The sequence below is a fragment of the Nuphar pumila genome, chromosome 13, assembly GCF_984573655.1.
Source record: "Nuphar pumila chromosome 13, dmNupPumi1.hap1.1, whole genome shotgun sequence".
Taxonomy (NCBI): domain Eukaryota; kingdom Viridiplantae; phylum Streptophyta; class Magnoliopsida; order Nymphaeales; family Nymphaeaceae; genus Nuphar; species Nuphar pumila.
Genome location: NC_143261.1, coordinates 70,502,143 through 70,527,776, shown reverse-complemented (window position 1 = coordinate 70,527,776; position 25,634 = coordinate 70,502,143). Strand labels below are relative to the sequence as shown.

Sequence of the window (25,634 nt, the reverse complement as noted above, 5' to 3'; positions counted from 1 at the left end):
ATCTTAATGACAGCACAGGAATATTAGGTTTTGAGAAGAAAAAAAACTGATTAAAGATAAGAGCACGAAGAAGTTGAGGTGATGAGAGAAAGAAACAATAGGAATAGAAGGAGAATGAAGAGAAACAAGTACCCACCGTTGGATTGACTGAATCAGATCTCTCTGGGCATACCTTCAGGCAAGACAGTCGAACCTTGCTCTGATATCATGAAAGATTTCTACCGCAGCCTTTTTCTGCAGAAAATAAGAGAAGAAGAGAAGAGAGCAAGACTTGCAGGAAAAAGGGAGGAGGCTGCACACATTAACCCCTCTAAACCCTAACATGATTACTTATATAACATGATTTACAATATGTGAATATTACAGAATGCCACTGATTAATGAAAAGAATATAGCACATGCAGAAAACCAATATAAGTGAGCAGTTTGGATCTGGACCCAAACGTTCCCATACTTGATGCACGACCTCTTATCATCCCCCCTGTCTGGTAAAAAGGGGTTTTCCGATTCGGCACCCCCTGGTGCCTTTAAGCGCACCCAATGGTGAGGGAGGAGCCCTCACCCCTGCGCTCTTCCTCCTCCACCTCTTGACTCCTTCTCCCTCTCGCGCCCTGCGGCAGCATCGACGACGCCGACCCCCTTCCAGGTACGCCCTCCTTTTCCTCTTCTTCTTCTTGCTGTGGAAGGGTCGGCGGCCCCTTGATGTGTCTTCCCCTTCTCTCCCTTTATTCTGCATTCACCGGCAGGCAGGCGGCCCCCTGCCGCGCTTCCCCTCTCCCCCCTGTGGTCGCTGAAAGGTCAACAGGAGGTCGACAGTGTTACGACAATGAAGCCATACATGATACTTCAAGTACAAGGTTTTGATGATGAGCAAGTGGAATCAACTGCATTTCAGCTAAGGCTATGAAGAAATTGAAGAATTCGATGAAGAATCTTTGAAGACTAATGTGCAATTGTTTAATTCATTAAAAGTCTTAGATTCTTGTAAGAGCCTTACTTAGAGTGCATATTTAGGTTGCATTTCACCTTAAAAGTCTTTATAAAAAACTTTTCTAAAAGAAACACTCTTGAAAATCTTTTTAGAAAACTCTTTTCTTAAATTTTCATGTTTATTAGTCGACCAGTCGACTAATCCTTTCGCGCCATATTTTCTAAAAAGTCATTTTTGTCAAATTAGTCGACCGAAGGTTTTATCAGTCGACTGGACAGAATGTTTGTTTTCTGAAAAATTAGCAGCAGTCGACTAATGGTTTTATCAGTAGACTGAACAGAACATGTGTTTTCTGAAAATTTAGCAGCAGTCGATTAATGCTTTTATCAGTCGACCGAACAGAATATTTATTTTTCAGAAGATTTTAGCAGCAGTCGACTGAAAAGTTTTTTAGTCTACTGATGATATTATCAGTCGACTAATTTCTCTCTAGTCGACTAAGTTTCAAAAGTTCAGATTTTCAAACGGCTCGATTAACAGATCAGTCGACCGACGATAACTGTCAGTCTACTAATAACTAACTATTAGTCGACTAACTGATGTTTCAGTCGACTAATTTGTTGTTTTCCTGTAACTTCAAAAAGGCGTGTCTCTTTGTTTTTCAAACGTTTTGATCATTCAAAATGGACAATTTTGACACCCTTTCATACTCTCAACGTATAGAAAACTTTAACTATAAATATGAGTGCATTTTACACTTAAAATAACAAGAATTCAATCGATTTGAATCATTTACTTATTGCTTTTCACTCCTATTCATTCAAGTATTTGTTTTCTCACTCATTTGATATTTTCACTTCAGTTTTTCACTCAAATCACTTTGAGAGATAGTGAATTCGTGAGTAGAGTATTTCAACAACCTCAAAAGTCAAATTGCATCTCATTTGCATTCAAAAGAAAGGCTCATAGGTTGTATTGTAAGTTACTTATTTTTCTGTAAAAAGGACTCCTTGGTTTAAAGGAGTTGTTTACTTTCAGTAGGGTTGTTACTGAAAGTGGGACCGGTTTTGGTCTGTGTGATCTTGTAGTTTACAAGGTTGATAGTGGAAATCTCAAGCGGGTTTTGCTTGGAGACTAGATGTAGGTCGGGTTAGACCAAACCAGGATAAAATCTTGTGTTCTTTGTGTGTTTGCTTTTCGATTTGCAAAATCCTTCAATATTCCGCAGACAAATTTTAAAAGCACTATTCACCCCCCCTCTAGTGCTCGTTGTCTCGATCCTAGTGCACTTTCATTTAATATCATAGCACAGGTTTGCTATTACTTTGATTTGACCATCATCTAGCATGGCAACTACAACATCTCAGCACAAAGAAGGAAGCTCCTTTGTTCGTCCTCCTCTCTTCGACGGAACAAACTATGGTTACTGGAAAGTAAGAATGACAATATTCTTGCAATCCATGGATATAGATATTTGGAGAGTTGTTTCAGAAAAGTACCAAACTCCATCAACTGATTTCAGCCAATGGACCGATGAAGAAAAGAAGATTGTTTCACTTAATGCCAAGGCAATGAATGCATTATATTGTGGCGTTGACAAGGTAGAGTTCAATCGCATCTCCAATGCTCTACAGCAAATGAAATCTGTCATACTCTTCTCGTGACTCACGAAGGTACGTCAAAGGTAAAGGAATCTAAAATTGCTTCTTTAGTTCATAAATTTGAATTGTTCAAAATGAAGCAAAATGAATCTATATCGGACATGGTGACTAGAATGACCGATATAACTAACACTTTGAAATCTCTTGGAAAAGAATATTCACAAGTGGATTTAGTCAGAAAGATTCTAAGGTGTTTAACTCCTGAATGGGAGAGAAAACCACTGCTATTGAAGAAGTAAATGATCTTAAGACTCTCACTCTTGAAGATTTGGTTGGTAACCTTATGGCATATGAAGTCCAACTTCAAGACAGACAAGAAGAAGAGCTCAAGAAGAAATCTCTTGCTTTTAAGGCTACTTCTGACTCAGAAAATTCAGAAGAAGATGAAGATATTGCCCTCATCACAAGGCAATTCAGAAGAATCATCAAAAAAGAAAGATTTCAAAGAAAGGTAAAGAAAGCAGATTCTTCCAATCCCAATGAAGTCAAGTGTTGTAACTGCAAAAATGCAGGACATATCAAGAAAGATTGTCCTCTTCTCAAAATCAAGCTCAAGGACCAATTCAAGAAGAAAAAAGCATTTCAAGTATGTTGGGATGATAGTGACTCCTCTTCCGATGAAGAATCAAATGAAGAAGTTGCTAACATGTGTTTTGTAGCACAAGAAGATTCGGTAAGTCAATTTGACTATGATGAATTATTTGAAGCATTCAATGATTTATATGCTAAATTTAAGAGTCTAAGTTCTAAAAATAAAGAGTTAAAAACTGAAAATTTAACTCTTGTCTTTCAAAATAAAGTGTTACTTCAAGAGATAGAAGATCTCAAGAAGGAAAATTCTTGTCAAGCATTTGAGATAAAAGAAATTGGAGTTAGAACCAATCTCTTACAAAAAGAAATATCTAGTCTAAAAGAAAAATCAAATGATCTTCTTTCCATAGTGACCAAATTCACAAATGGTCAAGAGAATCTAGAAAAACTTCTTGGTTCTCAAAGATGCTCGGTTAATAAAACCGAATTGGGATATAGCTTCTTTGATACTCAAAATAGACCAAACTATGTGGTGAAAAATCAAAGACATTATTCTCAATCATTTGTTCATAGAACTAAACTTTCTAGTTCTAATAGAAATGCATTTAATCATGGAAACTATAATGCTTATTATTCCAGACATTATTATTCTAGACATGATAAATCCTTTTATAGAAAGAATATTTATTATCAAAGGAAACCAAAATCCAAATGGATATGGGTTCCTAAGACTAACTCTCATGGACCCGAAAATAGAAAGGGGTCAAATGCTCTGTTTTCTAATTTTGTTGTAGGTACACAACATAAGGAGCAAATAGATATTGGACAGCGGTTGTTCCAAACATATGACTGGAAGGCCGAAGTTATTTTTCACCCTCCAAAATAAGGATGGAGGAACCGTCACCTTTGGTGATAATAACAAGGGAAAAGTAATAGGCATTGGTAATATTGGTAATCCAAAATTTCCCTTGATAGAAAATGTTCTTTTAGTAGATGGTTTAATGCATAATTTAATATCTATTAGTCAATTATGTGATAAAGGTTTTCATGTTTCTTTTGAAAATGATTTATGCTTAATTTCTGATTTTCAATCTAAAAAGATCATTTTTAAAGGTAAAAGAAGGAACAATGTGTATGAACTATATCTAGATGAATTACCCACTTTTAATGAAAAATGTCTTATTGTTTCAAATGAAATTCAATGGTTATGGCACAAGAGACTTGGACATGTTAACTTTAAAATTATTTCAAAGTTATCCAAGAATGATCTTGTAAGAGACCTACCTAGAATACCATATAAGAAAGATCACTTATGTGATGCTTGCCAAAGGGGTAAACAAATCAAGAGTTCTTTTAAAGCAAAAGATATAGTTTCAACAAAACGTTCTCTTGAACTTTTACATTTAGATCTATTTGGACCATCTAGAATTCAAAGTTTGAATGATAGCAAGTATGCTTTTGTTATAGTAGATGATTATTCTCGGTTTACATGGGTGATTTTTCTAAAAAGCAAAAATGATGCTTTTTCGGAATTTTCTAAACTTTGTAGAAGAATTACAAATGAAAAATCTACATCAATAATTAAAATTCGTAGTGATCATGGTGGTGAATTTGAAAATGAATCTTTTCTAAAGTTTTGTGGACTTACACGGTATATCTCACAACTTTGTTTTTCCTAGAGCGGCTCCTCAAAATGGAGTTGTTGAAAGAAAGAATAGAACTTTGCAAGAATGTGCTAGAACCATGCTTCAAGATAAAAATTTACCAAAATACTTTTGAGCTGAAGCAATTAATACAGCATGTTATGTTCTAAACCGTGTTCTTAATCGACCAATTTTACATAAAACATGTTTTGAATTGTATTATGATCGTATACCAAAGATCTCATATTTCAAAATTTTTGGTAGTAAATGTTTCTTGTTAAATACCAAAGATAATCTTGATAAGTTTGATTCAAAATCAGATGAATCAATATTTCTTGGATATTCGTCTAGAAGTAAAGCTTATCGTATTTTCAATAAAAGAACATCTTGTATTGAAGAATCTTTACATGTTGCATTTGATGAGAATTGTGAGCAGGTTATACCTCTAAGCGAAGGAGAAGAAGTAATACTTCAAGAAGAACCCTTGATAGAGAGTACTTCTCAAGAAAATATTCTTCTTCAACCGGTTTGGAAAGAAGTTCCTAATCATCCACATGAACAAGTTATTGGTGAAATAAAGAGCGGTGTCCAAACTAGAAGGCAATTAAAAAAATATATTGCAAATGTTGCTTTCATATCTAAATTAGAACCAAAGAATATCAATGAGGCCTGTGATGATGAATTTTGGCTTTTGGCCATGTCTGAAGAACTTAACCAATTTACTATGAATGATGTTTGGGATCTAGTTGATAGATCAAAGGATCATCCAGTAATTGGAACAAGATGGGTCTTCCGAAATAAGCTGGACGAAAATGGTGAAGTCATTCGTAACAAAGCAAGGCTAGTAGCACAAGGCTATAATCAAGAAGAAGGCATAGATTTTGATGAAACCTATGCACCAGTGGCTCGATTAGAGTCAATTCGGATGATACTTGCTTTTGCTAGTTACATGAACTTCAAGTTATATCAAATTGATGTTAAGAGTGCATTCTTAAATAGACACATCAATGAAGAAGTTTATGTAGAGCAACCTCCGGGCTTTGAAAATGAGAAATATCCAGAAAAAGTCTACAAATTGAAAAGAGCTTTGTATGGACTCAAACAAGCACCAAGAGCGTGGTATGAAAGACTACGAAATTTTCTAGAACAATCTGGTTTTTCCATTGGTTAGGTAGACTCCACTTTATTTATTAAAAATCTTAATTCAGATATTCTTATTGTGCAAATTTATGTTGATGACATATTATTGGTTCGACTAATGATTCTCTTTGTAAAGAATTTGTTAAAGCTATGCAGGAAGAGTTTGAAATGAGCTTGATGGGCGAATTAAACTACTTCCTTGGACTTCAAATAAAGCAAACTGAAGAAGGAATCTTCATCAATCAGGCTAAGTATACAAAAGAACTTCTCAAGAGATTTGGGATGGACTCATCGAAATCAATAAGGAATCCTATGAGTACAACTACTTCTCTTGATAAAGATGAAAATGGTAAAAGTGTAGATACTAAGCTCTACAGAGGTATGATCGGATCTCTATTATACTTAATTGCTAGTCGACCTGATATTATGTTTAGTGTGTGTATGTGTGCAAGATTTCAAGCTAATCCAAAGGAATCTCATTTAACTGCCGTAAAATAAATTCTTCGTTATTTGAAAGATACTTCAAATTTTGGTTTGTTTTACCCAAAATCATCTTCCTTTGATTTAGTTTCATATAGTGATGCAGATTTTGCAGGAAGTAAATCTGATCGCAAGAGTACTAGTGGAACTTGTCATTTCTTAGGAAATTCCTTAGTCTCTTGGTTTAGTCAAAAGCAAAATTCAGTATCACTCTCAACAGCTGAAGCTGAATATATAGCGGCTAGTTTAGCATGTTCACAAGTACTATGGATGAAACAGACCTTAAAAAATTTTGGTTTGAATTACTCCACAACAACTATTTATTGTGATAATATTAGTGTTATAAATCTTTCGAAAAATCCTATTCAGCATTCAAGAACTAAGCATATTGAAGTTAGACATCATTTTTTTAAGAGATCATATGTTAAAAGGAGATATTTCGTTAAATTTTATTTTCACTAAAGAACAACATGCCGATATCTTCACTAAACCTCTTAAGAATGAAGATTTTATGAGAATTAGGAGAGAACTAGGTATTTGCTCATTTTTAGATTTGTAAAAATGTTGTTTTTTTGAACAAAATCTCAAAATCGCACTTTATTAGTCGACCGATAAAATTCTAGTCGACTGATGTTTTAGAATTTTAGAATGAATCGCACCATATTAGTCGACCGATATATTTCTAGTCGACTGATGATATTTTTAGAATGAGTCGCACATTTTTTAGTCGACCGATAAAGTTTTAGTCAACTAAAATTTTTAAAAAAATTTAAATGAAGGGACCCGATACCCCTTGGATTTTTTTTACCCGTTCTTTTTAAAATAGGCATCGTTTCACTTCGTTTTCGTACCTTTTCGCTTTTCTTAAAAATGAAACCCTTAAAACAAAAACCCTCTTTCTCTTTTGCCTCTCTCTCTTCCGAAAAACCCTCGGAGTGTCGTTCGATCCCATCCTCGCCGGGATTTTCTTGCCGTGACAAGGAGACGCTGGAGTCTTCTGGCCGTGATCTTGAAACACCGGAATCCTCTTGCAGTAACTGGCGCATCTTCAAAACACGCCGGAACTCTCTTGCCGTGACAGTGTATTTTCCGCCATTGCCGGAATCCCCTTGTGGTCGACTTCACACTCGCCGTCAGCCATCGTGTCCTCCTCTGTTTCTGTTTCACAACGCCGGACAGCGTTCTCCATCTGCCGGAAATCGTTTAGAAGCCGACATTTTTTTTGGTAAATCTGTTTTTAATCATGCCTTGTACGAAGTCTGCATCTGCAAAAGGTTTAGGTTCTCCTCCTCCTACACCTACTTCAAGACATGGTTTTTCACTCAGATTACTCCGAAATCCTCTTTTATATGATACTTTTGGATCAATTTCTGCACTACCTATTTTACCAGGCCGAAATGTTCTATTTCACTTATTTTCTAGTTACAACACAAGAGAATTATTTCCTGGTATTTCACATCTTTTTTATGCTTGTGCAGATGCTCTTCACTATCCTTTTCTTATTAACTTGTTTTACACAAATCTACAAATGGATCATGAAAGTGGAATTTTGTCCTCTCTTGTTCGTGATGTTGAAATCGAGTTTAATTCGAAACTACTTGGAGAAATTCTTGAAATTCCACCTTCAGACACTCTTTTCAACACTATTGAATTAAATGATGAAAGAGTTTTTGAACAAATTCTTCTTTCAGATGCACCTCACTGCCCTCCTTTAAAAAATACTAATCTTCAAACTCGTGCATGCATTGCTGGACGAATCCTTGCCCACAATGTTCTTCCTAAAACGGGTTCTTTTGATTATTATTCCACAGATCTATCTACGGCTCTTTATGTTTTATTTGAAAATATTTCTGTCAACTGGGCCAATGTGTATTTTACAAATTTGTGGAAACAAAAACCATTTCTTCCTTATGGTTGTCTTTTAACTCGTATTTTTAGACATTTCAAAGTTCCCTTAACAAATGAAAAATATATTGAGCAAAAAGAGTTCTTTGATCAAACAATTTTTAAAAGAATGAAAATTAAATATCTGCCTTCTTTAAATATTGATCAAATTGAACCATCTGATCCTACTAAACCATCAATTTTTGAACCTTCACCTTCTACGACACCTTCATCACATGCAAAAAGAAAGAAATTTTCTACAAGTCAAGACAATGATGAAGTTATGCAGAGACTGGAAGCTTTGGAGCTGCATCAACACACTTTTCGTGAAGATGTGACTCAACAACTATCTTCGATTCAGAAAGATATTACTTCAATCAAGGATTTGCTCAATTCACTTTTCTGATCTTTGTTGTCTAAACTTTCATACTTTATGAGTTGTAATATTTTAAACTTATATCTCTATTTTGCATATGCTATTTCTGCGCTTACTCTTTTTTATTCTGACAAAGGGGGAGAAAAAGAGAAAAAGATAAAAGATCTTGCAAGAAAAATGTGAAATTAAGAGAAAAAGTAAGTTTTGATTGAATGCATTTGTAAATGCATGAAATAATGATGAATGGAAATGCAAACCAATCAATATGTGATATATGTACTAACTTTTAATGTTTTGCAGCATATTGATAGGGGGAGTAAAATCTCCATCTATGCATCTAAATGCTTTATCTTTGATTAAGTTTGTCATCATAAAAAAGGGGAAGATTGTTACGACAATGAAGCCATACATGATACTTCAAGTACAAGGTTTTGATGATGAGCAAGTGGAATCAACTGCATTTCAGTTAAGGCTATGAAGAAATTGAAGAATTCGATGAAGAATCTTTGAAGACTAATGTGCAATTGTTTAATTCATTAAAAGTCTTAGATTCTTGTAAGAGCCTTACTTAGAGTGCATATTTAGGTTGCATTTCACCTTAAAAGTCTTTAGAAAAAACTTTTCTAAAAGAAATACTCTTGAAAATCTTTTTAGAAAACTCTTTTCTTAAATTTTCATGTTTATTAGTCGACCAATCGACTTACCACTCGACTAATCCTTTCGTGCCATATTTTCTAAAAAGTCATTTTTGTCAAATTAGTCGACCGAAGGTTTTATCAGTCGACTAGACAGAATGTTTGTTTTCTGAAAAATTAGCAGCAGTCGACTAATGGTTTTATCAGTCTACTGAACAGAACATGTGTTTTCTGAAAATTTAGCAGCAGTCGACTAATGCTTTTATCAGTCAACCGAACAGAATGTTTGTTTTTCAGAAGATTTTAGCAGCAGTCGACTGAAAAGTTTTTTAGTCTACTGATGATATTATCAGTCGACTAATTTTTCTCTAGTCGACTAAGTTTCAAAAGTTCAGATTTTCAAACGGCTCGATTAACAGATCAGTCGACCGACGATAACTGTCAGTCTACTAATAACTAACTATTAGTCGACTAACTGATGTTTCAGTCGACTAATTTTGTTGTTTTCCTGTAACTTCAAAAAGGCGTGTCTCTTTGTTTTTCAAACGTTTTGATCATTCAAAATGGACAGTTTTGACACCCTTTCATACTCTCAACGTATGGAAAACTTTAACTATAAATATGAGTGCATTTTACACTCAAAATAACAAGAATTCAATCAATTTGAATCATTTACTTATTGCTTTTCTCTCCTATTCATTCAAGTATTTATTTTCTCACTCATTTGATATTTTCACTTTAGTTTTTCACTCAAATCACTTTGAGAGATAGTGAATTCGTGAGTAGAGTATTTCAACAACCTCAAAAGCCAAATTGCATCTCATTTGCATTCAAAAGAAAGGCTCATAGGTTGTATTGTAAGTTACTTATTGTTCTGTAAAAAGAAGGACTCATTGGTTTAAAGGAGTTGTTTGCTTTCAGTAGGGTTGTTACTGAAAGTAGGACCGGTTTTGGTCTGTGTGATCTTGTAGTTTACAAGGTTGATAGTGGAAATCTCAAGCGGGTTTTGCTTGGGGACTGGATGTAGGTCGGGTTAGACCGAACCAGGATAAAATCTTGTGTTCTTTGTGTGTTTGCTTTTCGATTTGCAAAATCCTTCAATATTCCGAAGACAATTTTTAAAAGCACTATTCACCCCCCTCTAGTGCTCGTTGCCTTGATCCTAGTGCACTTTCAGACAGCCCCTACCGTGCCTTCCACCCTCCTTTCTCTCCTTCATCTTCTTATGTCTTCTTTTGATCTTCTTTTCGTCCGACAGGGGGCCGACGCCCCTTGCCCTTGTTCCGATCATCGAACAGGGGGGCTGGCACGCCCTGTCCCTTGGTCCTTCCATCTGACAGGGGGTTGTCACCCCTTGCCCTTGTCCCGATCCCCTGACAGGGGACCAACGCCCCTGTCCCTTTGTTCTGGGCATCGGACAGGGGGTCGATACCCCCTGTTCTTTGATTTTTTCCAGCCGGATAGGGGGGTCGACGCCCCATGTCTCCTTTTTCGATCGACAGACAGGGGGCCAGCGCCCCCTGCTCTTTTCCTGTCGTCGGACAGGGGGGGTCGACACTCCCCTGGTTTCCCTTGACCGGTTGGCAGGCAGAGGTGATGCCCCTGCCACTGCTGCCACCTTCTTTCATGCGGTAGGTCGGCAAGGGCCGAGTCCTTGGCGCCTTTTTAGGTCGGCAAGGGTCGAGCCCCTGCCACTCTACATTTCCGAGTGGATCGGCAGGGGCCCATCCTCTACCGCCTCTTGTGTTTGTCAGTGAGACGGCAAGGGTCGAGCCCTGTCGTTTTTTCGCCTTTTCGGCATGTCGACAAAGACCAAGCCCCTGCCCTTGTTTGTGATAACAAGTCGGCAAGGGACTTAGCCCCTGCAGCCTTCTGTCTTCCCTGCGGATCGGTAAGGGATGGGTCCCCTGCCGCTTTTTGCCCCTGTTGTTTTCCGCGTCTTTCCACTGCCCCCTTCTTAGGGTTACCATCAGAGTGGCGGGCAGGGGCTGCTCCCCTATCCCTTTGCTAATTATTGATAGGCGGACAGGGGATTCTGTTCTTTGGTATGGCTATAGCTTTCTAAGTTTTCACACTTTTGCAGATTTACGCAATGGATCTCGCTCGTACCCCGCGACTCGAGCCCTACATCACCTACACTCGTAGGCGCACGCAGCGTCGCAACCTCTCAAGGTAGGGGAAAGTCACACGAGGACTTTGGATGAATTAAATAAAGATTTAGGAAATTGAGATAATGACAGATGATACTTATATAACTCGGGATTTACTTTTTCTTTCTTGTCCTTATATCCCTGAAATTATATGCTTAGCTGACATTTTTCATGCTTATTTAGTTTTGTAGTTTTTTCTTGTCATTAATTTTTTTTACTTCTAGTTGTCGTCGTACCGCATATGCTTAGATTTGCTAGTATTAGTTCTAGCTTGTGTTTCATCTGTGCGTTGCTAGAAGCAACTAATTGTATCCCGAGTCGGTTACTCGGAAGGAATGATTGGATCTACGACGATCCTAAGACTTGTTTGATATTTCTTGTTTCGTAGTGATAAAGCATGCCAAGTTATATTACTGATTTTATGTCATACGAAACACTATGTTGGGATATCCTTCGAGAGACCCATGACCTACTATCGTGGCAGGACCTTTAGACAAGTACAATATATACATTACGATAAGTAGTATGAGAGGTCGTTGAGCACCTCGAAGTGTGCATTGAGCACTTTGTTGAAATAAATGAAAATAATGATGTTCGCCTCCACAGGCCAAATGCTCAAAGAGCAATGCATGTCAAGTTTGAACTAAATGAATTGCAACATATTAAATGTTTACCCTCTCATCGTAGTCGTACCTTTAGATAGTTACAACTGTACCTTTGGACAGGTACGTCTAGTTTGTGTTACGATGATTGGATGATGGGGTTGTGGCAACCTCAAAACGTGCAAATAACACAGTGTTGAGATCACATAAATGGTGATGATTTGCCTTCACAGGCAAGATGCTCGAATTGGTTGAAAGATCAGAGCATGCAGAATGGGTCTTCAGCTAACTAACACCTGACACACCCATTCAGACCGCTGACTCTCATCAAAAGAGAGAACGGGAAGGTACAAAAACTCTGATAGACAGACCATTAATGGTTATTATAGGCAAAAGACTCAACTTCCCCAGTCATCGGAGTTAGGGAAAAAGAACTACAAAAGATAGCTTTCAGGTACTTCTGTAGAAGTTGGATGCATCCTTTGGAATAAGTGGCTTTTGAGAAATTCTGTCTCGGTCACGGACCATCCCCTTAGGAGCGAACTCAACTAGCTATTCGAGGTATTGAAAATACATGGCATAATAGACCCCCAAACTAGTTTCAGTTGTTTCTACGATTCGTGTATTATGCGTACCCGCACGCAAGCTAATATCGAAGCATAAATTAGCATGTTCTCATTGCTAGTTGAACTGTCTATGCTTGTTGTGGCATTACACTCATCAATCAAACTGCTTACGTAGTTCTTTACTTGAAACAATTAGCTATTCGTGTTAGTTAACTGCATATAACGTTACTTACATCTCGTGTTGCATCTTTCCTTCAGATTAATTGTACTTTGCATGTGAAATAAATTGCTCATGGTAGAGTAGATTTACTTTCTCGCATTTCAATTTCACGTGTTGATTATTGCCTTTAATTAAATAAATCGTTTATCTTATGAATGTCTTACTTTATTTATTCTACATTGTCTATTTGTGCACGTACCAGTTTGTTATAAAACTGGCCCATTTCATGGGCAGGTGGCAAATAGGACTTTATAGACGGTCAATGGCGTGATGCAATATGGCTCGAAATCACTCTCTTTCTGCTAGAGTCCTTAAAAACCAAACCTGAAATTTGAAAGGTTTTCTCTAAATGTTTTCAAATTTTACAAGTTAAAATTTTGGGGCGTTACATAGGATACAAAATGAGAAGGACGAATCAAGGTTCTAGAGCTTTTACGTACCTGATGGAAAAGAGGTAGGGAAAATGAAGATTCTAAAAACTGGTGGCCGGATTCAGCTAACACATGAATAGGATCAGAATTGGCCTCTTCTCTTTTTTCTCAATGTTCCTCCACTTGATCCATAAAAGGAATTTCAATTACATTTTCTTGTCTTCTTGAGTAAATTTGTCCATATCGACCCTCTCTAGATTGAACTTGTTCCCCTTGAATCTCCATCCTTTCATTTGCACTTTCTTTTTCATCAAATAGAACCAAGAATGACAGGTCTGATTTATTTCTTGTCTTTCTTTTATGTTGACAGAAATATAACATGTTCTCATGAAAAATAACATGTTGAGATCATTGTCACCGATATCGCCGATATTTTGAAAATATCATGATATTATTGACCATTTCAAGGTAGCCAATAATATCGGGAATATATCACAATATTTTCAAAATATCGCCAATCACAAAATAGTTCGATAATATCGAGATATTTTTTGAGAAATTTTTTTTTTTTATTTTAAGTTTGCATTTCCTATTTTTTTGTTTTTTTTTATATTTTAAAACCTTTAAAATATGTTTCTTTATATTTTTGAAAGAAAACTAATGCAAAACTTATTATTTTCTTAGCTTTTTTTGTTATTTATATTTTTTCCAATTTTTTAAATGCCCAAGATTTATCAACTTTTGAAAATCTCTCCAAGAAATACCCTCGCCAAGGAATTACCTTTAACGATACCGGTGATTATGGTCGAGATATCCACACCTTTTTTCCAACAGGATCACAACACTTGTATCCAGTGTTATTAAAAATGCACCTCAAGGCGCAAAAAGCGCGCCTCGCCTCAAGGAGAGGGCCTTTGTGCCTTGAGGCGCAGGCATGAAACGTAAAAGCATCGAGGTGTATGCCTCATATGCCTTAAGGCGTACGTCTCGAGGCGAGGCGCGCCTCACAGTGAGGAGCGCACGCCCCTAATTTGTCTATCGCAACCCCTCTCTCGGTCTCTCCCACCTCTCTCTCTCTCGTCTCTCACAGTCTCTCCCTTCTCGACCTCCTCCTTCTCTCCGGAAGCAGTCGCGACGTCGGCAGCCCTTGCCAGACCCCAGGTAACCCCGACCCCCTTCATTCTTTTTCCTTCGTGTATGCCTCCCTCTCTTCAATCTCTCCATTAGGCATAGGCACGACCCTTGTCGTGCTATTTATTCTGACAGGCAGGGCCCTTGGCCCCTGCCGATTGTGGTCATTGTCAGGAAGTGGCCAAGGCCCCTGCCATTTATTGTTTCTGTTGTTTTAAGCAGGCAGGGGCCTTGGCCCTGCCATTTATTGTTTCTGTCAAGCAGGGGCTGAGGCCCCTGCCATTTATTGTTTTCATCAGGCAGGGGCCGAGGCCCCTGCCATTCGATGATTCAGGCAGGCAGGGGTCGAAGCCCATGCCGTTCGAAGTTCCGTCAAGCAGGGACACTCTATTTTTCTCTACATTAGGTCAAGTATGGTTTCTTTACTTTCTCAGTTGACTCACTTAAAAAAAGAAAGAAAAAAAACTAAGATGCATTTTCTAATTATGATATGATGTTTTTAATGCATCATTATAGGTTATTGTGAGGGTGACGACATGTACGTTCTCACTTACTTCATGTGTTTGTGTTTCCATTAGTTTTCAATTTATATCAAGTTGTTGCATTAATGTTACTTTTACATATTAATCTCATATTTTTCCATATTTATTTGAGATTTTTTATTTCTTATTGGTTGTTGCTTCATCAATAAAGCATTTCTTATTTATTTATAATTTTAGATAATTTTTATAAGTTTTTTAAGTTTTAAAACAAATTTTGAGGCTTACATTTTGCACCTCGAGGCTTACGCCTCGCCTCAGATTTTGGTGGAGCACCTCGCTATGCCTCAACGCTTTTCACAACACTGCTTGTATCCTTTTTGACTAGTAGCAAAACCAAAAAAGCAACACTTAGACGGTTTTAAGAGACAACTTATCTCTATATCTATCAGGCAACAAAACATATGCACCTAATGTAATATCTTATATTTTTTCATGATTTTTAAAAAACAAAAAATATAATTTTTAAATTATATATTTATATAAAATTGATAAAATCATGGAAAAATAATTAAATAAAAGGTGACATCAGTAGGGTCTGGGCATGGCCTAGAGCCCACTGACATGAGCTATTTGAGTTAATTATAATTTGAGAAATTTTTAGTTTTTAACCTTTAAATTCAAGCGAAATTCAGGTTAAATCCAGACAAAACTCAAGTATGACTACCGTTAGATCTGCCTCGGAATATAGATTGCGTAGGTGACCTGCTTTTCCGAATTTGGATTACGGTTGGCCTGAAAAATGCATTTTTCAAAAACGATCAATCTCTATTTTAGAACTTTTTTTTATTGGATCGGACTGGATCAACTCCATTTAATCCAAGTTAGTATAGATCTAGACCTAGTCCAGGATCCATATTGACTAAAATCTGGTTCAGGTTGGGATCCATATGGATTTGGATCTTGGATCTGAAATTCATCCATGGCAATTTTAAAACTACTTTGAATTTAAAGTTTAAAAAAAACAACTTTTAAATTAAAGTAAGGATGAAGTAGAGTTCTACCCAATAAAGCCTTCCAGAGGGGGGGCGTCACCCCCTTGGAATATTCTTTCAGAATATTAAATAAAAAAATTTAATTAAATAAAATTTAAGAGGATAATATCTAGAAGAGGTAGAGTTTTACATTTAGTAGAACTCTACTCTTTAAGGAAAGATCTAGAGGGGATGCCATCCCTATCTAGAACATATTAAAAAAATAATATAAAAAGGGGTCTTACTCTCTCGCTCTCTAGAACTCGTGTTCTAGAGAGAGAGAGGTAGAGAGAGAACAAAACTCGTGTGAGAATAAAAAAAAGAAAAAGAGGGAAAAGGAAGAATAAGAAAAGGAAAAAAAATAAAAATACAACTACATCCATCGGTTTTTCTGAGTTCTTCACACTTCGATTTAAGGTACGGGTTTCTCTCTCAATCCGCACGGGATGGAACATGCATAAACTGATTTAGGCATGAGTTTGGAGGAGAAAGGGGAAATATATATATAGAGAGAGAGAGAGAGATTTATTTTTATGATTGTCAATTTTCCCTTGTGTATCTAATCTGAAAATATGCATGTTAATGTTGTAAAGCATGCATCTGAATACATATACGTCGATTTTCTTGATCTTACACCAGAAAATATCCATGTAGTTCAGGTTTATCGATTAAGCATTCATTTAAAAATATATATGCTGAATATATATATATGATTGGTCGGGTTTTATAACCATGCATCTAAATCTATGGTTGCGATTTAGATTTGTAGACCACGCATCTGAATATATATATATATATATATATATATATATATATATATATATTATGATCATGTACATGGATCAGCCAGCATGCTGATTAATTGTTATTTCAAGTATGGCCGACCCATGTACATGATTATGATCATGTACATGAATCAGCCAGCATCCTGTTTACATTTATTTCAGTCCTACCAATATTTTTTGTCATACATATATGTTCTTTGAAATCATATTTTTTTTTCAGCTATTGGTATGTATCCATATGACTGGCCGATCCATGTATATGAATTTGATAATTTGATCATGTACATGGATCATACTAGCTGTGGAGATACTTATGTTTGGTCGAATCATGTATATGAATCTGATTATGTACACGAATCTGACCCGTGGATTTCATATTTATTCTTATGGTCGATACATGTACATGATTTTGATTATGTACATGAATCGGACCAGCACAATAAAAATTCTGCATAGCCGATTTGAGTACATGAAAATGGTCATGTATATGTTTATGATTGGAATATGTATTTTTTGAGTTGATACATAAATATGATCCTAAATTGATCAGTTTGCAATTGTGCAGTGTTTGCATGACTATGATCGTATGCATGTTGGTTGATTATATGCATGAAATTGATCATAAATGGTGTAGTCTGCAAGCATTGTATTCATATGCGTATGTACTCTTAATGTGCATTCATATTTTGTGTTTTGAATATACATTGTAAACATGTTTAAAAACTGTGTATGTTATATGTTCACTAAAATTTTGCAATTCGCATAAATCATTTTTGTGATATGTTGGTGGTCAGATGTGAATCGCTGCGGGTCATGTAGGCCAAGAGCATGTGTTGTTCTAATGTTGTTGATTTTATTTATGCATTGCAAAATCTATTCTTTAAAAACTTATTGGTTGTCTAAATTTAATTACACTATTAAATTGTAAGGGTTAGTGCCCGAGATTGTTTTTTGCATGTTGATTTGCAAAACGGTTCTTGTTTAACGAACTTGAAATTTTATTTGAAATGGTAAAAAATATCAAACTATGTAATTAATTTCTTCCTTGATGTTCCTTTCACAGTGTGAGAATCTTGGATGGCGATCATGAGGAACCGTGAGGATACTAAAACTCTGTGTGCAATTGTGCCCCAGAACCTGATATAGTGGTTTACCTCCCGGCCATGGTTTTAAAGAAATTCAGCCACTTTGCCTGAGGGTGGTGTTGTTGACTCAATTGTAGTTATTGGTATACCAAGAAAGTAGTGTCGGTGGATGGTAATTTTCTTGATGTTCCGGCATTAGATGTTGATTTTTAATGTTTTGATGGATGGTGTTGATTTTTGTTATCGATCGAGAAACAAGTGTGAAACATAATAATAAAATACAAATTGTGTGTTAAGCTACAACTGATAACCTAACTTGAACTTCGAGAATGTATGTCAGTTTTGAGTATCCGCGGGTTTAAAAAAAAAGTGAAAATTAAACTTGCGTGCATATAATAAAGACATGGATGTAAAAGCAACTCTGATAAATAACTTAATAAGTTATTCATGCATGTTTATTGAATCATGCATATTTTACAGTTCAGCATTAGTTCATGCATATTTGGTTTTGCATGATATCTAGTTTTGCATGATATTTGGTTAAATGCTTGAATGCATATTTGGTTTTGCATGATATTTGCATTAGAGACTTTACCAATTTAGTACTCTTTCATTAATGCAATTCTTGAGAGGCCAGATCAAGTCATGACTATACTCATCTAAGAGTCCTGAACAGGGTTACAAGAAGTGACATAGGACCTAAGGAAGTGCACTTCCTCAAAGTATGTTTCAAAAGCGCAAAATGTGACGCTTCCAAAACATGCTAGAAAGTGTGCTTCGCTAACGGGAAGCTCGCTTCCCTTTCTTTTTTGTTTTGTTTTTGTCTTCTTATTTTTTTTTCTCTTTTTTTGCTTCCCCCTCACTTTCTAAGCGCTTCTAGTTCGCTTCTCTTCTCGCTTCCGAGAAGAATTCTGGTTTGCTTTTAATTCGTCTCGCATTTTCTGCTTCCTAAATTTTTGGAAGTGACTCGCTTCCCGCTTTCACTTCCCGAATCGCTTCCCCAATTGGCAACTCTGGTCCTTATAAGCTTTAATATCAACTCAACCTGGAATATTGACAAGTAATACCTGTCCAGGTCTTCAAAGTTCAAACTATGGCCACACTGACCCCAACTTCCTTTCGAACAAAAAAAAACTATGGCCACATTCATCCAATTAAATAAATGCCCTTGTAAGCCATGTAAATTCATTCTTGTTTAATACCCAAGAACAATGTAAGCATGCAAATTTTGATGTAAAGATAAAATCGAAACTCTGAATGCTGAGTCATAGTCCAATAACATGGATCTAAATAACATAATTTTACAAAACCTGAAATGTGAAAGGCAGATAAAAGTTAAAAGCTAAAGTAGTTTATACCAATTTATTTCAACAGCAACAGTAATTGTTAAATGAAAAATATGAGAGTGAATCTAATAAACCATTAGGGAGGTTGCCCATACCTGCTCGAGGTAGCCACCTTTAATCAGAGATAAAAGTATAAGCATGCAGCATTTCTGATTGATTTTAAACTTTCTTTCATCCATGAATTTCCAAATCTCCATGGCAAACTAGGGGAAAATCAAAAAAGAAAAACTCAAATATCCCATCGGAAAAATAAAACCTTATGCCAGTAAGTTTCACCAGACAATGGCATGTAAAGAACATGGGAAAATCATGCCTCTGTCCATAGCCATCAGAATTAATAGCAGCAAAAGAGAACAACCAGAGATTGGTTAAGCAAGCAGATTCTAGAAGTTGCAAAGAATTAATGGCGGTCCATATGTTCTCTTAACATTCATGGTTATCTTTGCAATTATCACACCACTTGTATATTATAGCTTTTCTTAGTGCATAACACGCAAATCACTTTTCCAATGTGCCTGAATTAATGATATATGAGAACAGCTACACGACCACTGATCATTTAAATCTCCCTTTAAATTAAATACAAAAACTTTGAATTTAGATTCATATACGTGTGTACAATCATATAAGTGTGTTTATGTATGTGTCCTCCCGCATGTAAGAGTATGTCTCTATATGTGTCTTTCTACACATGTACGTATGATCATGTACAAATGCCCCTTCTGGGACAAATACAATATAATTACTGAAAGTTAACAAAGATTACCTAAAAGATTAACTTGAATAATGGAAACTTAAAGAACAATAAAAAACAGAAATTATTGCGAGAAAATACCTGAGAAATTGCCAAAGACACAAAGGTAATAAAGTCGTGATGCCATGTTAGATGATTTTTAGTACTTAACATTATCCTTAGATCTGCTTGCGAATTGCCACAGGCTTGTGAACTATGGTGAGTAATTGATACAAATGTAATTACTAATTTCAAGAGAGGCCTTTAAACAAGTTTGTCACAGTACGTCCTTGGTTCCATGAGTATTAGTGAGAGGAATAATGCTTGGTATTAATAAGCACATATCAAAGAACTCAATAACCTACCAATGGCTCAGGAGCTGTAGAGCAGTACCCAAGAATATAACGAAGATCCTCAGCAGTCAAATCTTCATGTTCATAGCCACCATGCCAAAGGAGACCAGAGGCCCTCTCCTTGTCCCCAAGTCGTAGTGCATCAACAATCTGAACATTCATATGTCTTGATCTTGATTGTTCCAAAAGCCCTGCATATCTGTAACCTGAATGAAATGAATAAAAAAATATATGTTTACTCTTCCAGAGCGCTTTAATCGGTATAAGTTATCAAAGTATTCAGTTAAAGAGAGAGAAAGATCTCCAAAATTCTAGAGTTGACACGTACTTCCAGAGCAACCAACAATTCCTGTTTCTCTATTATGACAACAACCGAACATAATCTCTCACCAGCTTTGGCACTCCCACAAAACCCCACACCACAACTCAGTAAAACAGGATGCTCGTTCTTACAAAATCTAGCTGCATTACCCGAACACGAACTGTCTCTAGACAAATTTCCTAGGTTTCCCTACAACCCGATTTTGGTTTTTTGAATCGGACAAAAAAGCGCCAACTTTGAGCTTCGCAAGGATGCTGAGTAAAACGTATGGCCAAAGGTGTTGATTGGAAAGCATCCACTAATCCAGAAAACTGGAATTGTTTGAGAAATTTCACTACACTTTCCATCAAATCTTTAATTACTGGGCAAGTGACTGCATCCAACAACACACCAAAACACCCATTGTCCAGAAAAATGGGACGAGTCGAAAATTTCACGGTGGTTCCCAATTTGTCCACTTTTTCCAGGACAAAAAGAAAAGAAACAAATGCGTTCAAACACACCCCCACAAATGTAAAAAACAACAAGAAAAGGAAAGAAATGAAAAAAGTTTGTCTATGAATTCAAAAAAACACGCTGAAGCAGTACCTCGTGAATGGGCAAAACCCCAATCAAATTTCATCAACGCGACAATGCTCTTCCGAATCTAAAAAAAAGAACAAAAAATAAAACACGAAGCATCATTAAGGCATGAAGAACACCCAAACTCTTGAGTAAAATGGAAAATCAAGAGGGAAAAAAAGTGGGTTTCCTCTCTTTCTTTGGGAAAGCTTGAACGGAACGAGAAAGAAGAAGAAAGATTACGGTTTCGCGATGAGAGGGGCTGCGACATGAGTCGGAGAGAAGCCGAAGAGGAACGCTTAGCAATCTGAACATCAGGTTCGACGACAAACGAACGAACAAAGAGATTTGATGGACGAATCAGAGGAAGTCGAATGCAGATCAACCGCGAATAGCGATCGTGGAAGCCCTCACGTCGACGAGAGGTTGCCGAAGCGCCGAAGCAAAGGACGATCGAAGGGGGCGACGCTTATTGTGTGCGAGCACTGCAGGGCTCGGCTTGCTGAGGCGCGGCCGCTGCTCCTGGTTGTAACCTACGTTATGAAAATTCGTGGACTCGAAGACACGAGATTCGGGATCGACTCGCAAGTTATTAAATATCTTTCAAATATGAGAAACGTTTTTTGATACCATAATATTTAAATTGTTTTTCTGTTGAAATATTATGGAAAAATAAAAAAATAAAAAAATAATGGTCGTGTGAGGCGCTGTTTGAATCCTCGTGTCTGCATGTCTCACCAACGACATGCGGCCAAAAAAAAGGGCGTGTCCTTGTGACATCTGTTTTAGTAGGCATAAAATGGGTGGATTTGTTTGGAACCCTGATCCGAATTACGGTGTGTGTGCATCTTAAGTGGATCCTAAAGTAAGATTTTTGTTAGGGGTGAAAGTGGATTGATTAGATGCAGGCCGAAACATGCTAGATCTAATTCCGTTTCGTGTTCAGTTAGCCCCGATTATATGGATCGTATATAATTAATTAACATCCAGATCCGAAATGTATATGTTAATTCTGGATCTAATATAAAAAAGATCAAAAACATGCTCGTTACGGGCTGCAGTCAGAAGTCAAAACGAATTTCAGAATCGGAATTAAATCAGACCTAAAATACCAATCCATATCCAAAATTAATAGGAAGATCCAAACTGAAATGCAATTTGAATGCACTTTCAGATTTTTTTTTTAATATTCTCAAAGTTCTTATTTGAATGTAATGCACTTTCAGATACTTACAATATCATAATCCGGAAATATGATATTGGAATCCGATCAGACAATTAAGTATTCCAGATTTGTTTGCACCCCTGATCCCAATGTACGTGCAGGATGGATTTGGATTTCTATGATCAGATACACGGGTCGGGTACTTGATCCATCAGCATGTTATCAGACCCTCCCAAATAACAAATGGTCGGGTTTGGGTTTTTGTTGAGTCACAAAAATAAATCCCAAACTTGGATCCATATTATTTCAAAAGTTTACTTTAATTAAAATATGTATAAATCACTTAGGTCTGGTTAGGTACCTGGCAAAAATCATAACCTAAACAAGGTCAGGTTCGAGTTGGCCAAAATACTATTCATGTTGGCACTTTTTATGTCAACTCAGAAATTCAATTTTGAGTCAGGTGCTCGATACAAACCCAACTCATTTGTTTGGAACCCTAATCTGAATCAGTGTATGTAACGCTCCAAAATTTTAACCCGAAAATGTAACCAATTCTTCTTTTTAACTCATTACAATACAGCAAAATTATTCATTTTTGTTCCAATTAAAATTTCCAGTGGGTTACAGTTATTTCAACTTAGCATGAAACTGAAACTATTCTGTGTATACGACTTGTCCTGGTCCAAATCGTGAATCGGTTCTAACTCAAAAATCTCAAGACAAGTTATAAAAGAGAGTACCAAATTAAACCATTCATCAATGAAATGAATTGTTTGTAAACATTTGTCAAAACAAATTAACAAGTCTTAATATTCATAGACTAATTTTTAAAATAAATTTTGAATCTAAAATAGTTAGTTCTTGGACCACCCCATGTTATCTCGTTATCACGCATGCTTGTTTACTCATTACTTAAATGTTTATGATATAGGGGTCTGACTCAAGTCTCAGTAAGGACACAATAACAATGCATGTATGTACAAAACTAAACATATATAAAATTATATATCATTTCAAAACAAATATCATGCATCATAACAATCATAATGCATTCAGTTGAACAACTATAACAATTAAATTCATGCAACATGTTACAGACCAAAAACATATCGATGATTATGCATTTGAATTATTAAGGCATGCTTTCAATACAAGTTTATTATCAAAATAAATTTGCTCAAGTGTAAGGTCTTATTTTAATTGTATGCCTCCCTGTAGGTACTTACTTACAAGATTAGGCATCGAAATAGAGGACACCACTCAGTGTTTATTATGCCATGTATTTTATTTTTTCTAAGTACCTCCATTGATTCGAACTCACTGTAATGACCTTGAATTCACCTTCAAAAATACATGTTTTTTTTAAGTGAATGACGTTATTATTGATCTATGGTCCAACTCTAACCGAACTAAATACTAGGAGACCTATTTTTATGCAAGCACTAGTATATATTAGCTCACTAGAACTAAATTCACAAAAGAGACACCAAAGACAAGATCCCTTTGTCAAAAACAAAATATAACTCTTTTTTCAATTTGAAAAATATTCCACGGATTCACGTTCCAACACACCAGTCATCTATTTCAAACTATAATTTAAAATGAACTAGTTTAAATCAATTCCATAACGTTTAGAAACTAGCAACCATCATAAATTCTGCCATCTCCAGTAAGTCATTCCCGCCATCACTTGCTCAATTAAGCTTGAACCTCAACATCTAAATATTGTTAAATAATGGGTGAGAACTCACAATTCTCATACAAAATATCACATTATCGAATAGTAAAGAATAAAGCATAAATCTACCAAACATCAAGTTTAAAAAATATTTATGCATACATAACAATTTAGATATGCATGCAACATAAACCAATTCAAACATACTTGCAATATCATATGATACAAGAATCAATGCATATATGTTACATACACCAATGCATATACGATGCATGAACCAATGCAAATTGCATGAATAACCTTTATATCCTTATTGACATTTGCTTTTGAATACATATACATGTTTAATGTAAACCAATTTAAGTTTTTTCCTTGACCCCTCTATGGATATTGGCACACGCAAATCTTGAAGTTCAAGGTAGATCACAAATATATCTTAATCACACACAATTGTATTTTATTATTCACTAAGATATCACACATATCCCTCAACCAACATCAATAATCCATACACTAAGTCAAAACATCAAGCATCATCACACAATGTTGGAACGACAAGGGCTTCTACACCCTTTGACGTCACTTTTCTTGGTATATTAATATGCTACAGCTAAGCGAATATGACCATTTCTAAGCAAAATGGTGAAAAGTTTCTTACAACTGTGGCTAGAAACATGAGCCCCTATATTGGTTTTTTTGAGAAAAACAATGTTCACAACCCCCCATGACCATTATCCAAGACTCCCACCATTATCAGAGGGCAGCCAAGGAATTAAATTATTAGTACATTGTTTAAATCTCTTATACCTCTTTAAATTATCATATGTTCTTTTCAGAAAAACACAAGAGATTCAAATATCCACAGCATGCACTTCACCATGCATCATTCAATGAGGCTACCACCCCGCTCGATTATAACATTGTATCATTATGTGTCAATAAGTGCAATTAATCATATGCAACATAACACAATATAAATAATGCATTAACATAATTATTACAATAATATTTCACTAGCACACAACCTTAATAAATCTACATGTAGCACAACCATAAGTCACAATATAATCAGATTTACCTCGTCAATTGTCTCATGCATACACATATTTCACATTATGTAGCATATTATACCCACTAACCACATACTATAACAACATGATTTACATGATCATCATAAGCACATATGACATCATGCTACATATCATCACATCATGTTGCATATTAACACATCATGCTTTATATTATAGCATTATGACATAAAATTACATCATAACGTTCAAAATATTTTCACAAGTGATGACACAACCTCAATAGTTTCGTATATTGTATGTCAATAGGTTGTGTGCCCATTTGGTCCACTTTTGAAACCAAGTCATATTCATCTTATTCACTTTTGGAACCATAACATGCATACAAACACAAGTTTCTAATTCAAGACTGTTAGGACAAGATTTATCAGTATAAATTTTGCCATAATTCATATAAAATGATTTAGGCTCTAGAATTTTTATTATAGATTCTTCAACATGTTATAAGAGTTTAGAAAAAAACCTAGATTTAAACACATTTTTGTTTAGGAAATAACAATTTCGAGAATGTAGACTGTTTTCTGTTCACATAACAGACTTGTCATGTTCGTTTTTTCTAAAGAAATAACAATCATGAATTACACAAAATAAAATAAATTTTGAGATTTTTATTGTGAATGGCTTGCTATGCCTGACATAATTTTTACAAAATACAAACTTCAATTCATTTTCAATAGAGAA

General features: G+C 35.8%; 1 protein-coding gene across 1 annotated transcript in view; it reads right to left on the bottom strand.

Annotated features, from left to right (window-relative positions):
- LOC149818643 (Tetratricopeptide repeat (TPR)-like superfamily protein) overlaps positions 1 to 21,448 on the bottom strand; it is a 41,163-nt gene extending 19,715 nt beyond the window's left edge. Inside the window, exons 1-4 of the mRNA XM_089986266.1 lie at positions 21,263 to 21,448; positions 21,047 to 21,104; positions 20,149 to 20,342; positions 19,146 to 19,253 (exon numbers count right to left, since the gene is read on the bottom strand). Of these exons, the coding sequence (XP_089842392.1) occupies positions 19,146 to 19,253; positions 20,149 to 20,342; positions 21,047 to 21,104; positions 21,263 to 21,334 (432 nt within the window). The 5' untranslated portion in view covers positions 21,335 to 21,448. The remainder of the gene's footprint in view (positions 1 to 19,145; positions 19,254 to 20,148; positions 20,343 to 21,046; positions 21,105 to 21,262) is intronic.
- Positions 21,449 to 25,634: the final 4,186 nt, after the last annotated feature.